Source organism: Amblyraja radiata, chromosome 8 (assembly GCF_010909765.2).
Source record: "Amblyraja radiata isolate CabotCenter1 chromosome 8, sAmbRad1.1.pri, whole genome shotgun sequence".
NCBI lineage: Eukaryota > Metazoa > Chordata > Chondrichthyes > Rajiformes > Rajidae > Amblyraja > Amblyraja radiata.
In genome coordinates, this window is record NC_045963.1 from 76809175 (window position 1) to 76823250 (window position 14076).

The following is a 14076-nucleotide window of genomic DNA, read 5'->3' on the forward strand; positions in this document are numbered from 1 at the left end:
ACTGTACAGGGTGATCGCTGGTCGGCATTGACTCAGTGGGCCGAAGGGCCTGTTTCCGTGCTGTATCTCTAAAGTAAACTTAATTATCCTCCACAAGTGATCAGAGTTTAGTTTAGTTTAGAGATACAGCGCGGAAACAGGCCCTTCGACCCACCGAGTCTGCACCGACCAGCGATCCCCGCACCTTAACACTATCCTACACACACTAGGGACACTTTATATTTATACCAAAGCCAATTAACCTACACACATGCACGTCTTTGGAATGTGGGAAGAAACTGAAGATCTCGGAGAAAACCCACGCAGGTCACGGGGAGAACGTACAGACAGCACCCGTAGCCAGGATCGAACCCGGGTCTCTGGCGCTGTGAGGTAGCAACTCTACCGCTGCGCCATCGTGCCGCCCAGAGCACTTGCCAAGCGTCACTTCTAAGGGTTGCAGCTGCGTATCCGGAAGGTTATAAGGAATGCTTTAATGGCCCTTGTATCAGGAGAGCTGCCTCTACACACCACACTGTTGTACAGCCAGGGTTGCCAACTCTCTCACTCCCAAATACGGGACAAATTCCCGACGGCAATTCGTTGACCGATTCGGCCGTGGCTGGATGAATGATGAGTTGGCCCGGGTGCTGGACTGCACACAAAGCCCAGCCGGCGGGCCAGCTGAGGAGATTTGGCCCGGGCCGCGCGCAAAGTCCGGCGCCCCGTCCAACTCGTGAACCGATGATCGGCCATGAGAAGGAGGGGTGGTGGTGGTGGTGTCGGCGGTAAGCGAAGGTCGGACAGCTGGCCGGGCTGCCGACCGATGGGTCCACGGGCGAGGCGCTGCTGCTGCACTCCATGGGCTGCACTACGTCGGGACGGGTGAGGCGGGGCCGGAGACCAGACAGTCCCCTCGACCCGTGTAGTAGCAGTCAAATATGGGACAAGGGCGGTCCCGTACGGGACAAACCAATTTAGCCCAATATACGGGATGTCCCGGCTAATACGGGACAGTTGGCAACAGCTGTGTACAACCCAGTGGTATGAAATGTTGATTTCTCGAACATCAAGTATGCCTTGTATCACCTTCTCTCCCCAGCCCTCCCCATCCCAGCTTCAAAGTTACCCTGTTGAGTCTCGTTGTCTGTAACTGAGTTTCACCTAGCCCACACCCAACAATGGCCTGTTTCCTCCATCATCGTTACTTTTTTGCAAATCTTTCACTCATTTGTTCTATAATCTCTCTATATCACCGTCTATATCTCTCCTTTCCCTTTCCCGTAGACTCTCAGTCTAAGGAAGGGTCTAGACCCGAAACGTCACCTATTCCTTTTCTCCAGTGATGCTGCCTGACCCGCTGAATTCACGTTCACAAGTTATAGCAGTAGAATTAGGCCATTCGGCCCATCGAGTCTACTCCGCCATTCAATCAGGGCTGATCTCTGCCTCCTAACCCCGTTCTCCTGCTTGCTCCCTATAATCCTTGACACCCTTTCTAATCAATAATTTGTCTATCTCTGCCTTAACATTATCCACTGATTTGCCCTCTGTGGCAATGAGTTCCACAGATTAACTGCACTCTGACTAAACAAGTTCCTCCTCACCTCCTTTCTAAAAGAGCGCCCTTTAATTCTGAAGCTGTGACCTCTGGTCCTAGACTCTCCCACCAGTGGAAACATCCTCTCCACATCCACTCTATCTATGCATTTCATTAGTCTGTAAGTTTCAAGTTATTCCAGTCGACCCATAGTCTTTGTCTTCTGGGTTCTAACCACGACTGAAGTTAGTTGATGTATGTGGCTCCGTTCAGCAGTATTTGCCCCGAGGGATAAACATGGAGACATAGAAACATAGAAAATAGGTGCAGGAGGTGGCCATTCAGCCCTTCGAGTCAGCACTGATCATCCAGACTCAGTAAGTAAGTAAGTAAGTTTATTGGCCAAGTATTCACATACAAGGAATTTGCCTTGGTGCTCCGCCCACAAGTAACAACATGACATACAGTGACAGTTACGAATGACTCAGAAAACACTAAACATTAATAATAATAAAACGTTAATGATAAAACACCATTGATCAAGCCTGTGAACCAACAAAATACCAGATCAAAGGGAGGCTACAGATTTTTGGCTGTTGAGTAGAGCAACTACTCGTGGATAAAAACTGTTTTTATGTCTGGCTGTGGCGGCTTTGACAGTCCAGAGTCGCCTTCCAGAGGCAAGTGATTCAAAGAGTTTGTGGCCAGGGTGAGAGGGGTCAGAGATGATCTTACCCGCTCGCTTCCCGGCCCTTGCAGTGTACAGTTCATCAATGGGGGGAAGGTTGCAGCCAATAACCTTCTCTGCTGATCAGTACCCCGTTCCTGCTTTCTCCCCATATCCCTTGATTCCGAAGAGCTCTATCTACAGTAATTCTATTTTGATTACATAAAGGGAAGTGCATTTAAAGTGCATCATAAACCCAACAATGTAGAGTTGAGCCAAATATTGACAATGAGCTTGGCCGTGTTGCAGGACCCAGCTGCTTCCAGCCCCAAACCACAGGTTAATCATTTTTCCTTTCATCAGCCCTGTCCGCACCTCTCCTTGTTCGAATGGGGCCCCACGTTCCACAAACAACCACACTTCCCCGCAGACGTCCACATCGATGTCACGCAACAGCGGTAGAGTCGCTGCCTCATAGCACCAGGAGACCCGGGTTCGATCCCGACCACGGGTGCTGTCTGTGCGGAGTCTGCACGTTCTCCCCGTGACCTGCGTGGGTTTTCTCCGGGTGCTCCGGTTTCCTTCCACACATCCAAAGACGTGCAGGTTTGCAGGCCAATTGGCTTGGTAAAATTGTAAATTGTCCCTGGTGTGTGTAGGATGGTGCTAGTGTGCGGGGATCGCTGGTCGGCGCCGACTCGACGGGTCAAATGGCCTGTTTCCGCGCTGAAGCTCTAAAATAAAAAACATGTCAACTTTATCCTTCCTGTCTGTTCCAGCCATTTTTTTTATTTGCAGGATAGATTTATAGAACAGTACAGCGCAGGAAAAGGCCCTTCGGCCCATAATGTCTGTGCTTAACAAGATGCCAAGTTGGATTAATCTCCTCTGCTTGCCTATGGTCCATATCCCTCCATTTCCTGCATTACGACGTGCCTATCCGACAAACTCCCTTGTGCAGAAACTTACTGAGCCAGTGACAGGTTATGGATGTAATAAAAATGAACTGCAGATGCTGGTTGTGCAAGAAAGAACTGCAGATGCAGGAAACATGTTCCCGATGTTGGGTGAGTCCAGAACCAGGGGCCACAGTTTAAGAATAAGGAGTAAGCCATTTAGAACAGAGACGAGGAAACACTTTTCCTCACAGAGAGTGGTGAGTCTGTGGAATTCTCTGCCTCAGAGGGCGGTGGAGGCTGGTTTTCTGGATGCTTTCAAGAGGGAGGTAGATAGGGCTCTTAAAGATAGTGGAGTCAGGGGATATGGGGAGAAGGCAGGAACGGGGTACTTATTGTGGATGATCAGCCATGATCACATTGAATGGCGGTGCTGGCTCGAAGGGCCAAATGGCTGCCTCCTGCACCTATTGTCTATTGTATTGTATTATATGCTGGTTTAAATCGAAGGTAGACACAAAATGCTGGAGTAACTCAACGGGTGAGGCAACATCCCTGGAGAGAAGGTATGGGCGACATTTTGGGTCGGGACCCTTCTTCAGACTGAAGAAGGGTCTCGACCCGAAACGTCGCCTATCCCTTCTCTCCGGAGATGCTGCCTGATGCAGTCTTCAGACTTCAGATGCAGATTGAAGAAGGGCCTTGACCCAAAACGATGCCCATCCCTTCTCTCCGGAGATGCTGCCTCACCCGTTGAGTTACTCCAGCATTTTGTGACTACCTGCAGATGCTAGTTTACACCAAAGGTTGAGACAAAATCAGTTCATAAATTATAGGAGCAGAATTAGGCCATTCTTCCCATCAAGTCTACTCCGCCATTCAATCATGGCTGATCTATCTCTCCCTCTCAACCCCATTTCCCAATGACTTGGCCTCCACCGCCATCTATGGCAATGAATTCCACTGATTCACCAGCCATGACTAAAGACATTCCTCCTCATCCCCTTTCTAAAGGTACAGTATGTCCTTGAATTCTGAGGCGGTGCCCTCTAGTCCTAGACTCTCCCACCAGTGGAAACATCCTCTCCACATCCACTCTATCCAGGCCTCCAGCACTTTGCATTTTACACATCGACATAACATTGCTGCATGCAAAATTCTAAAGGGTCCTGTCCCACTGTACGAGGTAATTCAACAGCTCTCCCGAGTTTAAAAAAAAAGAATCAAACTCGTGGTAAGCACGTAGCATGTACGTAGCGGGTACGTCGGAGCTCGGGGACGTCTCTTCGCGGCTCGTAACGCTAACGGCAGGTACTCGGGAAGACTCGTTAACGGCAGGTAAGCTCGGGAAGACTCGTGAAGATTTTTCAACATGTTGAAAAATGTCCACGAGAGCCCCGAGTACCGACGAGTGGCCATTACCATAATTCTCCGAGTTCGAATCAGGGGAAACTCGGGAGAACTCTTGAATTAGCTCGTACAGTGGGACAGGCCCTTTAGTAGCTTGCAACCTCGTAACATTTACTCTTTATATTTATAGAGTGAAGAAAACATGGACAAAATATCTGATATTAATATTACTTATTCAAATATTTTTTAAATTATTCATGCAGGAAATGGCCAGAACAAGTCCAATGTCCGTAGATTCCATCAACAGATGTGCTTCCATTTTGCACGCCTCAGATTCATTAACTTTACTCTAGTTTTCCTTTTAGGGACTTTCTAACTAATTTTAATTTAGTATGGAGAAACAGCTTGGAAACAGGCCCTTCGGCCCACAGAGTCTCCGCGCCGACCAGCGATCACCGTACACTAGCACAATCCTACACAGTACACAATTTACAATTTTACTGAAGCCTTAATGGCCTGTCCAACGTTGGCGGTTTATTTCGGCGACTGCCGGCATCATTGACTGACGTATCAGGTCACCGAAAAATACGCGGCGAGGACGTATTAACGAGCAGTGTTCCTACAAGAGTCGCAACATTTTTTTTTGTCGCCGTTGGGTTTTGAAATGTTCAAAATCTTTTGGCGACACTGATATGACGCCGGCTGTCTCCGAAAAAATCTAGAAGTGGGACAGGCCCTTTAATTCTATGCAGCCTGAAAATGTTACTGTTAAACAGAGCTCGTAAAGGTAGCGGAGTCAGGGGATATGGGGAGAAGGCAGTAACGGGGTACTGAATGTGGATGATCAGCCGTGATCACATTGAATGGCGGTGCTGGCTCGAAGGGCCGAATGGTCTACTCCTGTTGTCTATCGTCTATTGAACCCAATTAACCGGCAAACCCCGCACGTCTTTGGATTGTGGGAGGAAACCGGAGCACCCGGAGAAAACCCACGCAGGTCACAGGGAGAAGGTCCAAACTCCGTACAGTCAGCACCCATAGTCAGGATCGAACCCGGGAACCTGGCGCTGTGAGGCAGTAGCTCTAACGCTGTGCCATTGTGCCGCCTGGCATCGTTACTTATTGGACATTTTTTTACATACTTATGTCGGAGATGAGTGGAACAAGTCCAATTTCTGTAGTTTTCTTTGTCAGATGTGCAGACATCTCACACACCCCAGAGCCAATAATTTCCATCTAGTTCCTTTTTAGGGACTTTCTGACTAATTACTGAGTAACTTCTTTTGTACTCTTACCAATTAAGGTTTCTGCACAAAACGGTTCTGAGTGAAACTGTGGTGGCCAGGGCATTATTTTTGTGACTTTGAAAATACGCTCGAGTTACTGATTTTCTTCTGATAGAACCCAAGAGAGTGTTTAAGCCTTTCATGGTTGGAATGGTAAATTATAGTCAAGTTGATGCAGTTGTTACATGCAGCATTAGGCTCTGCTTTTGAAGGCAGCTGTTCTCCGAGCTGTTCCCGATCCAAGCCTGAAACCCAGTGCAGGCCTCGATTCCCATCATTTGACACGATTTATGAGGATGTTGCCAGGGATCAAGTGCATAAGTTTAGTTTAGTTTAGTTTAGAGATACAGTGCAGAAACAGGCCCTTCGGCTCACCGGGTCCGCGGCGACCAGCGATCCCCGCACACTTACACTATCCCGCACACACTAGGGACAATTTACATTTAATCCCAGCCAATCAACCTGCAAACCTGTATGTCTTTCAAGTGCGGGAGGAAACCGAAGATCTCGGAGAAAATCCACACAGGTCACGGGGAGAACGTGCAAACTCCGTACAGACAGCACCCGGGTCCCTGGCGCCGTAAGGCAATAAAGCCCCTGTCCCACTTTCACGACCTAACTGGCGACCTCTGCCGAGTTTGCCCTTGACTCATACTCGCAGCATGGTCGCCACGAGGTCGTAGGAGGTCTTCGTAACTCTTCCTCATGCTCATGAGTGGTCTCCGCGTACTCGTGGCCTCAAGTAGGTCGAGGCGTTTTTTCCAGCCTAAATAAAAATATCCACGAATAAAAAGAAAAGGTCGGCATGGAAAAAATTGATACTTTCTACTCGTAGGTAGGTCGTAGGTAAGTCGTAGGTCGGCAACTGGCCCGAGAAAAAAAATGCTAACATGACAAATTTTATCATGTGATCATTTTCCACTCGAAGCTAGTCGTAGTTGGTCTTAGGTGTGGAAGACTGAGGTCAAGGGGGGTCGTAGGAGGTCGTAGACATAGTCGTAGGAGGTCGTAGACATAGTCGTAGGAGGTCGTAGACATAGTCGTAGGAGGTCTTTTACTTCGCCCAGTCAACACGACCTTGACATTTTTTTCAACTCATCTAGGGTCTTCTAAACTCGTGGATTAGGTCGTCAAAGTGGGACAGGCCTGCGCCACCGTACCACACTTAAAGCCCTGCGCTATAAGAAGAGGTGGAGCAGCCTAGGACTTGAAGTGCAGAAGAATGAGGGATGAACTTGTCGGGGATTGGGGGGATTAGACATGGCATAGAGTCCTTTACCAAGCCTCGGGGGAATCAAGAACCATAGGACATAGGTTTAAGGTGAGAAGGGAAAGATTCCGTAGGAACCCAAGGGACAACTTTTTCACTCTGAGGGTTTAGATGAATTATTGTCACATTTACTGAGGTTTGCACGCTGTCCAAACAGATCAGATGATGCTGTAAATAAATAAAATCAAGTCCTGCTCAAGTACAATAGGTAGAGTCAAGGGAAAGATACAGAGTGCAGAATATAGTTCTCAGCATTGATGCGCAGCGGTAGAGTTGCTGCCTCACAGCACCAGAGATCCGGGTTCGATCCCGACTACGGGTGCTGTCCGTACGGAGTTTGTACCTTCCCCCCGTGGGGTTTCTCCGAGAACTTCGGTTTCCTCCCACACTCCAAAGACGTGCAAGTTTGTAGGTTAACTGACTTGGTATACCTGTAAATTTTCCCTGGTGTGTGTGTGCCCAGATGGCACAATGGGCTAAGTGTTCAGCTGGCAACCGGAAGGTAGCCGGTTCGAGTCCCGCTTGGAGTGCTTACTGTCGTTGTGTCCTTGGGCAAGACACTTCACCCACCTTTGCCTGTGTGTGAATTTGTGTGAATGTGTGTGAGTGATTGGTGGTGGTCGGAGGGGCCGTAGGCGCAGATTGGCAGCCACGCTTCCGTCAGTCTGCCCCAGGGCAGCTGTGGCTACAGAAGTAGCTTACCACCACCGAGTGTGACTGAGGAGTGAATGAATAATGCGATGTAAAGCGCCTTGAGTATTAGAAAGGAGCTATATAAATCCCATCCATTAGGATAGTGTTAATGTGCGGGTGATCGCTGATCGGCGCGGGACCCGGTGGGCCGAAGGGCCTGTTTCCGCACTGTATCTCTATACAACTGTTGTACAGTGATGCAAATGAATAAAAGTTTATTGGCCAAGTATTCACATACAAGGAATTTGCCTTGGTGCTCCGCCCGCAAGAGACAACATGACATACTGTGACAGTTAGGAATGACACATAAAACATTAAACATTAATAATAAAACATTATTGATTAAACATGTGAATTAAATAAAATACCAGAGCAAAAGGAGGCTAAAGATTTTTGGTTATTGAGTAGAGCTATTACTCGTGGAAAAAAAGCAGTTTTTATGTCTGGCTGTGGCAGCTTTGACAATCCGGAGTTGCCTTCCTGAGGGAAGTGATTCAAAGATTTCAAGTGATCAGAAGGAGTTTGTTGGTTGCAAAGTACTTTAATAATCCAGGCGTTATCTAGCCTCAGAAAAGCAGGGTTTGCTTCAAGCTCTTCCTCCTTATGTATTTTAATTAATGATTAAAACTCTTTCTGTTTCTCCTCCCCCCCCCTCCCCTCCCCCTCGCCTCTCAAGGAATTGAAGACACGTTCAAGACGGCCGCTACGGAAATGAGTCTAATGGCCGGAGGTGAAGACATAAATGCCACCGAATTATTTGGGATAGGTAAGAGGTTGCTTTTGCCTGATATAAAGTAAAATATAGAATAGAATGCCTTTTATTGTCATTCAAACGGCTTGGTTTGTAAGAAATTTCATTCCTACATTCATTTTTACATCACAAAAAAAACAGACACACACTTAACACAATTTACACAAACATCCACCACAGTGAATCTCCAACACATCCTCACTGTGGTGGAAGGCAAAAGCCTTATCCCTTCCCTTTGTTCTTCTCCCGCGGTCCAGCAATCCAACTGCAGCATCAGGGCGACTGGGGCTCACGATGTTAAAGCCCCCGGCGGGCGATGGTAAGTCCCGCGGCCGTCTTGTTTAAGCCGTCCCGGGCGATGTTAGGCCCCGCTCCGAGTCATTTAAACCCCGCGATTCCGGCGGGAGAAGTTGCCGTTGCGGGAGCTCCGAAAAGCGGTCTCCCACCAGGGACCCGCGAGCTCCCGGTGTTCCTGTCCACCGGGCCTGCGGCCGGAGCCTCCGAAGCTCCGAAGTCGGGTCGCAGCCGCCCGCCACCACAGCTCTTCCCGCTCCGAAGTCGGCCAGTCCGCAGGCTCCGCGACTGGAGGCCTCAGGTTGGTTCCGGTTGGAAGCCGCCGCCGGCTCCACGATGTTAGGCCCAACGACACCGGAGACCCGACAGGGAAAAAGTCGGGTCTCCGTACAGGGAAGAGATTAAACGGTTCCCCCCCCCCCCCACATATGCACAGCTAAAAAATTAATTAAAACTAGAATCAAAAACATACATTTAACGAGACAAAATTAAAAAAAAAGGAAAACTGCAGTCAAGCCACTGCCGTTAGGCGCCGTTAGACGCCGCCACTCTCCAAGTAAAATATAGAAACCAAAACATATAAATGTTGATCAATTGATTGATCGATCGATTGGTCAATTGATTGATCGATTCATTTATTGATTGATTGATTGAAAGGTACAGCATGGAAACAGGCCCTTTTGCCCACCGAGTCCAGGCCGACCATCGATCACCTATTCACCATAGTTCCACGTTATCCCATTTTCTCATCCACTCCCTGCACACAGAGGGCTAATTGATCGACAAACCTGCATGACTTTTTGAAACCGGAGCTCCTGGAGAAAACCCACGCAAGTCCACAGGAAAAACGTGCAAACTCCGTACAGACAGCTCCCATAGTCAGGATCGAACCCGGGTCTCTGGCGCTGTGAGGCAGCAGCTCTACTGCTGTGCCACCGTGCAGGTTATCCACTTTGGCGGCAAAAACAAGGGGGTAGATTATTAACACAATGGGGTTAGGTTAGGTAAGGGGGAGGTACAGCGAGACCTGGGTGTCCTTGTACACCGGTCACTGAAAGTTGGCGTGCAGGTACAGCAGGCAGTGAAGAAAGCTAATGGAATGTTGGCCTTCATAACAAGAGGATTTCAGTATAGGAGTAAAGAGGTTCTTCTGCAGTTGTATAGGGCTATGGTGAGACCACATCTGGAGCATTGTGTACAGTTTTGGTCACCTAATTTGAGGAAGGACATCCTTGTGATTGAGGCAGTGCAGCGTAGGTTCACGAGATTGATCCCTGGGATGGCGGGACTGTCATATGGGGAAAGATTGAAAAGACTAGGCTTGTATTCACTGGAGTTTAGAAGGATGAGGGGGATCTTATAGTAACATATAAAATTATAAAAGGACTGGACAAGCTAGATGCAGGAAAAATGGTCCCAATGTTGGGAGAGTCCAGAACCAGGGGCCACAGTCTTAGAATAAAGGGGAGGTCATTTAAGACAGAGGTGAGAAAAAATTCACCCAGAGAGTTGTGAATTTATGGAATTCCCTGCCACAGAGGGCAGTGGAGGCCAAGTCGCTGGATGGATTTAAGAGAGAGTTAGATAGAGCTCTAGGGGCTAGTGGAGTCAAGGGATATGGGAAGCAGGCAGGCATGGGTTATTGATAGGGGACGATCAGCCATGATCACAATGAATGGCAGTGCTGGCTCGAAGGGCCGAATGGCCTCCTCCTGCACCTATTTTCTATGTTTCTATAATCTCATTGACCGGAAAGCAGCCGAGAGATGTAACGTGCCTACCTGTGATCCCACCTTATCTCCAATGATTATGAAACTGGTGACATGGCAGTGAACAGTCCCTTCTTCAGTCCCGACCCAAAACGTCACCCATTCCTTCTATCCAGAGATGCTGTCTGTCCCGCTGAGTTACTACAGCATTTTGTGTCCATTTTTGGTGTAAACCAGCATCTGCAGTTCCTTCCTAAACATAAAGAATGGTTCATTTGTTTAAGAAGGAACTGCAGATGCTGGAAAATCGAAGGTAGACAAAATTCTCATTTTTGTCTACCTTAGAATGGTTCATTGTTCGCTGAGTTCTCCCACTAGTTCTACTGTCCTCCTGATTAAATATTACTGATTGTACGCTGCTTTGTCACCTTCCCCTCAGCTAACAATGAACCATTCTACATTTCCTGATCACCATCCACTTTGATCTGTCATTTTCACACCTCACCTTCCATATCTCTAGACTCCCCCAAATGGCCTAATTCTACTCCTATCACTAACCCTGGGATGATTCCACAACTTTGGAACAATGGCCGTTTCCAAGTGGATTGGACAGGCTAGATGCAGGAAAAATGTTCCCGGTGTTGGGGGAGTCCAGAACCAGGGGCCACGGTTTACGAACAAGGGGGTAGGCCATTTAGGACTGAGATGAGGACAAATTATCTCACCCAAAGAGTTGTGAATCTGTGGAATTCTCTGCCACAGAAGGCAGTGGAGGCCAATTCACTGGACATTTTCAAGAGAGATTTAGCTCTTCAGGCTAACGGAATTAAGGGGTATGGGGAGAAAGCAGGAACGGGGTACTGATTGTAGATGATCAGCCATGATCATATTGAATGGCGGTGCTAGCTCGGAGGGCCGACTTGCCTACTCCTGCACCTATTTTTCTATGTTTCTAAGAAAGAACTGCAGATGCTGGAAAAATCCAAGGTAGACAAAATGCTGGAGAAACTGGATACTTTCAAGAGAGAGCTTGATAGGGCTCTTAATGATAGCGGAGTCAGGGGATATGGGGAGAAAGCAGGAACGGGGTACTGATTGTGGATGATCAGCCATGATCACATTGAATGGCGGTGCTGGCTCGAAGGATCGAATGGCCTACTCCTGCACCTATTGTCTATTGTCCATTGTGAGGCAGCATCTATGGAGCGAAGGAATAGGTGACGTTTCGGGTCTCGACCCGAAACGTCACCTATTCCTTTGCTCCATAGACAATAGACAATAGGTGCAGGAGTAGGCCATTCGGCCCATCGCTCCACAGATGCTGCCTCACACTAGACAATAGACAATAGGTGCAGGAGTAGGCCATTCGGCCCATCGCTCCATAGATGCTGCCTCACACTAGACAATAGACAATAGGTGCAGGAGTAGGCCATTCGGCCCTTCGCTCCACAGATGCTGCCTCACACTAGACAATAGACAATAGGTGCAGGAGTAGGCCATTCGGCCCTTCGCTCCACAGATGCTGCCTCACACTAGACAATAGACAATAGGTGCAGGAGTAGGCCATTCGGCCCATTGCTCCATAGATGCTGCCTCACACTAGACAATAGACAATAGGTGCAGGAGGCCATTCGGCCCTTTGGCAGGAGTAGGCCATTCGGCCCTTCGCTCCACAGATGCTGCCTCACTAGCTGAGTCTCTCCAGCATTTTTGTCTACTTTCCCTGTTTCTACGTTTCCCTGACCGTCTCCCTCTTCCCCCCCCCTCCCCCCCCTCCATGGGCCCAGACACGGACAGCTGTGAGCGGTGGATGAACTGCAAGAGCGAGTTCCTGAAGAAGTACATGCACAAGGTGGCGACTGACCTGCCCAGCTGCCCCTGCTCCTACCCCACCGAGATCGCCTACAGCACGACGGACATCCACGACCGGGCCCAGCGCCGCCACTTCCGCTGGAAGGACGCCAGCGGGCCTAAGGAGAGCCTGGAGATCTACAAGCCCACCGCCCGCTACTGCATCCGCTCCATGCTGTCCCTGGACAGCACCACCCTGGCCGCCCAGCACTGCTGCTACGACCAGGCCATGCGGCTCGTCACCCGCGGCAAGGGCGGCGGCACGCCCAACCTCATCAGCGTCGAGTTCTCCGCCGAGCTGCACTACAAGGTGGACATCCTGCCCTGGATCGTCTGCAAGGGCGACTGGAGCCGGTACAACCAGGTCAGGCCCCCCAACAACGGCCTGAAGTGCACAGACAACCCCACGGATGAGGTGTACAAAAAACAGGTCCAGGAGGCACGGGAGTATTAGAGGATGAGACTCTCTTTCTCCCTCCCTCTCTCCCTCTCTGTCATTCTCTCCCGCGCTCTCCATCTCTATCTCCCTATCTCTCTCCCCCCTCCTCTCTCGCTCACTCCCTTATTCTCTCCCTCCCTCCCTTCCTTCCTCTCTCCTTTCTTCCTTCCCCCTGTCTTTCTCCCCTACTCTTTCCCCCTCTCCTCTCCCTCTCTCTCTCATTTCTCTCTTCTCCCTCTCTCCCCTTCTCCCTCTCTTGCTGTAGCTCTCCCCTTCTCACTCTCCTTTCCTCCCTCCCACTCTCCCTCCCTCCCTCTCTCCATCCCTCTCTCCTTCCCTCTCTCTCCCTCCCTCTCACTCCTGGGCACCGATTCATGGACTGAATATCCGCAGCCACTTTCTGGAGAAGCTGTTAGATTCCCGCCCGCTGCCAGACAAGCATTGCTTTAGGATGAGTGCAGGCAAGGAGCAGGAACACCAGGCTCTAGAAACTTCAGTCACTTGGCATCTTGTCCAAGCTTTCGAGGACCGTTTTGTGTTAGTCAGGGCTGGGCTCGCAGTTCAAAGGGAAAGTCTATGTCTCTTTTTTTTCCCCGGGGTCCAGGCAATGAAAGGGAAGCACATTTGTTTAATCTGATTCAGTGGGAGGGGGTGGGGGTGGGGAATAATTGCTGCAGTGTGCCCGTGGCATTCAAAGCATTCTCTGGGCTGGAGTCACTTTCAGTGAATCAAACCATTAACAAAGGAAGTGCCACTTTCAAGAGTTTCGGCCCCTGTTTATTCCACTTTGGTTTTCGTTTCGTCTCCAGACCGCCCCCCCCCCCCCCTTCTAATTTGTTTATACGTTTTTTTTTAGCTTGTACAATACAAAAATGTTACCGAAGATCTTTGCTTTGTAAAGGTTGTGTCATAGAGAATTTTCTTATTGAAACCTCTTTTAAACAATGTCCTTAAGATTGTTAATGTCTGCATTATTTTTGTACAGTATTTATTGAGCCACAGAGACACACACACGCTCTCACACGCTCTCACAACTCACATACGTGCTCACACAAACACACAAGCACCCGCACATACACACAAGCACACGCACACACACACGCGCTCACACGCTCTCTCGTACGCCCTCACACGCACTCTCACGCGCACACACATACATGCGCTCTCACACGCACACACACACACACACACACACACACTCTCACACACACACACACACACACACACACACACACACTCTCACACACACACACTAACACACACACACACACAAACACACTCTCACACACACACATTCACACTCACTCTCTCACGCACACACACACACTCTCTCACGCGCACACACACACAC

At 49.2% G+C, this 14076-nt stretch overlaps 1 protein-coding gene across 1 annotated transcript in view; it reads left to right on the plus strand.

Moving 5' to 3' along the window:
- Positions 1 to 13684, plus strand: part of ism1 (isthmin 1) — an 81543-nt gene extending 67859 nt beyond the window's left edge. Inside the window, exons 5-7 of the mRNA XM_033026269.1 lie at positions 8358 to 8447; positions 12223 to 12782; positions 13026 to 13684. Of these exons, the coding sequence (XP_032882160.1) occupies positions 8358 to 8447; positions 12223 to 12740 (608 nt within the window). The 3' untranslated portion in view covers positions 12741 to 12782; positions 13026 to 13684. The remainder of the gene's footprint in view (positions 1 to 8357; positions 8448 to 12222; positions 12783 to 13025) is intronic.
- The last annotated feature ends 392 nt before the right edge of the window (positions 13685 to 14076 follow it).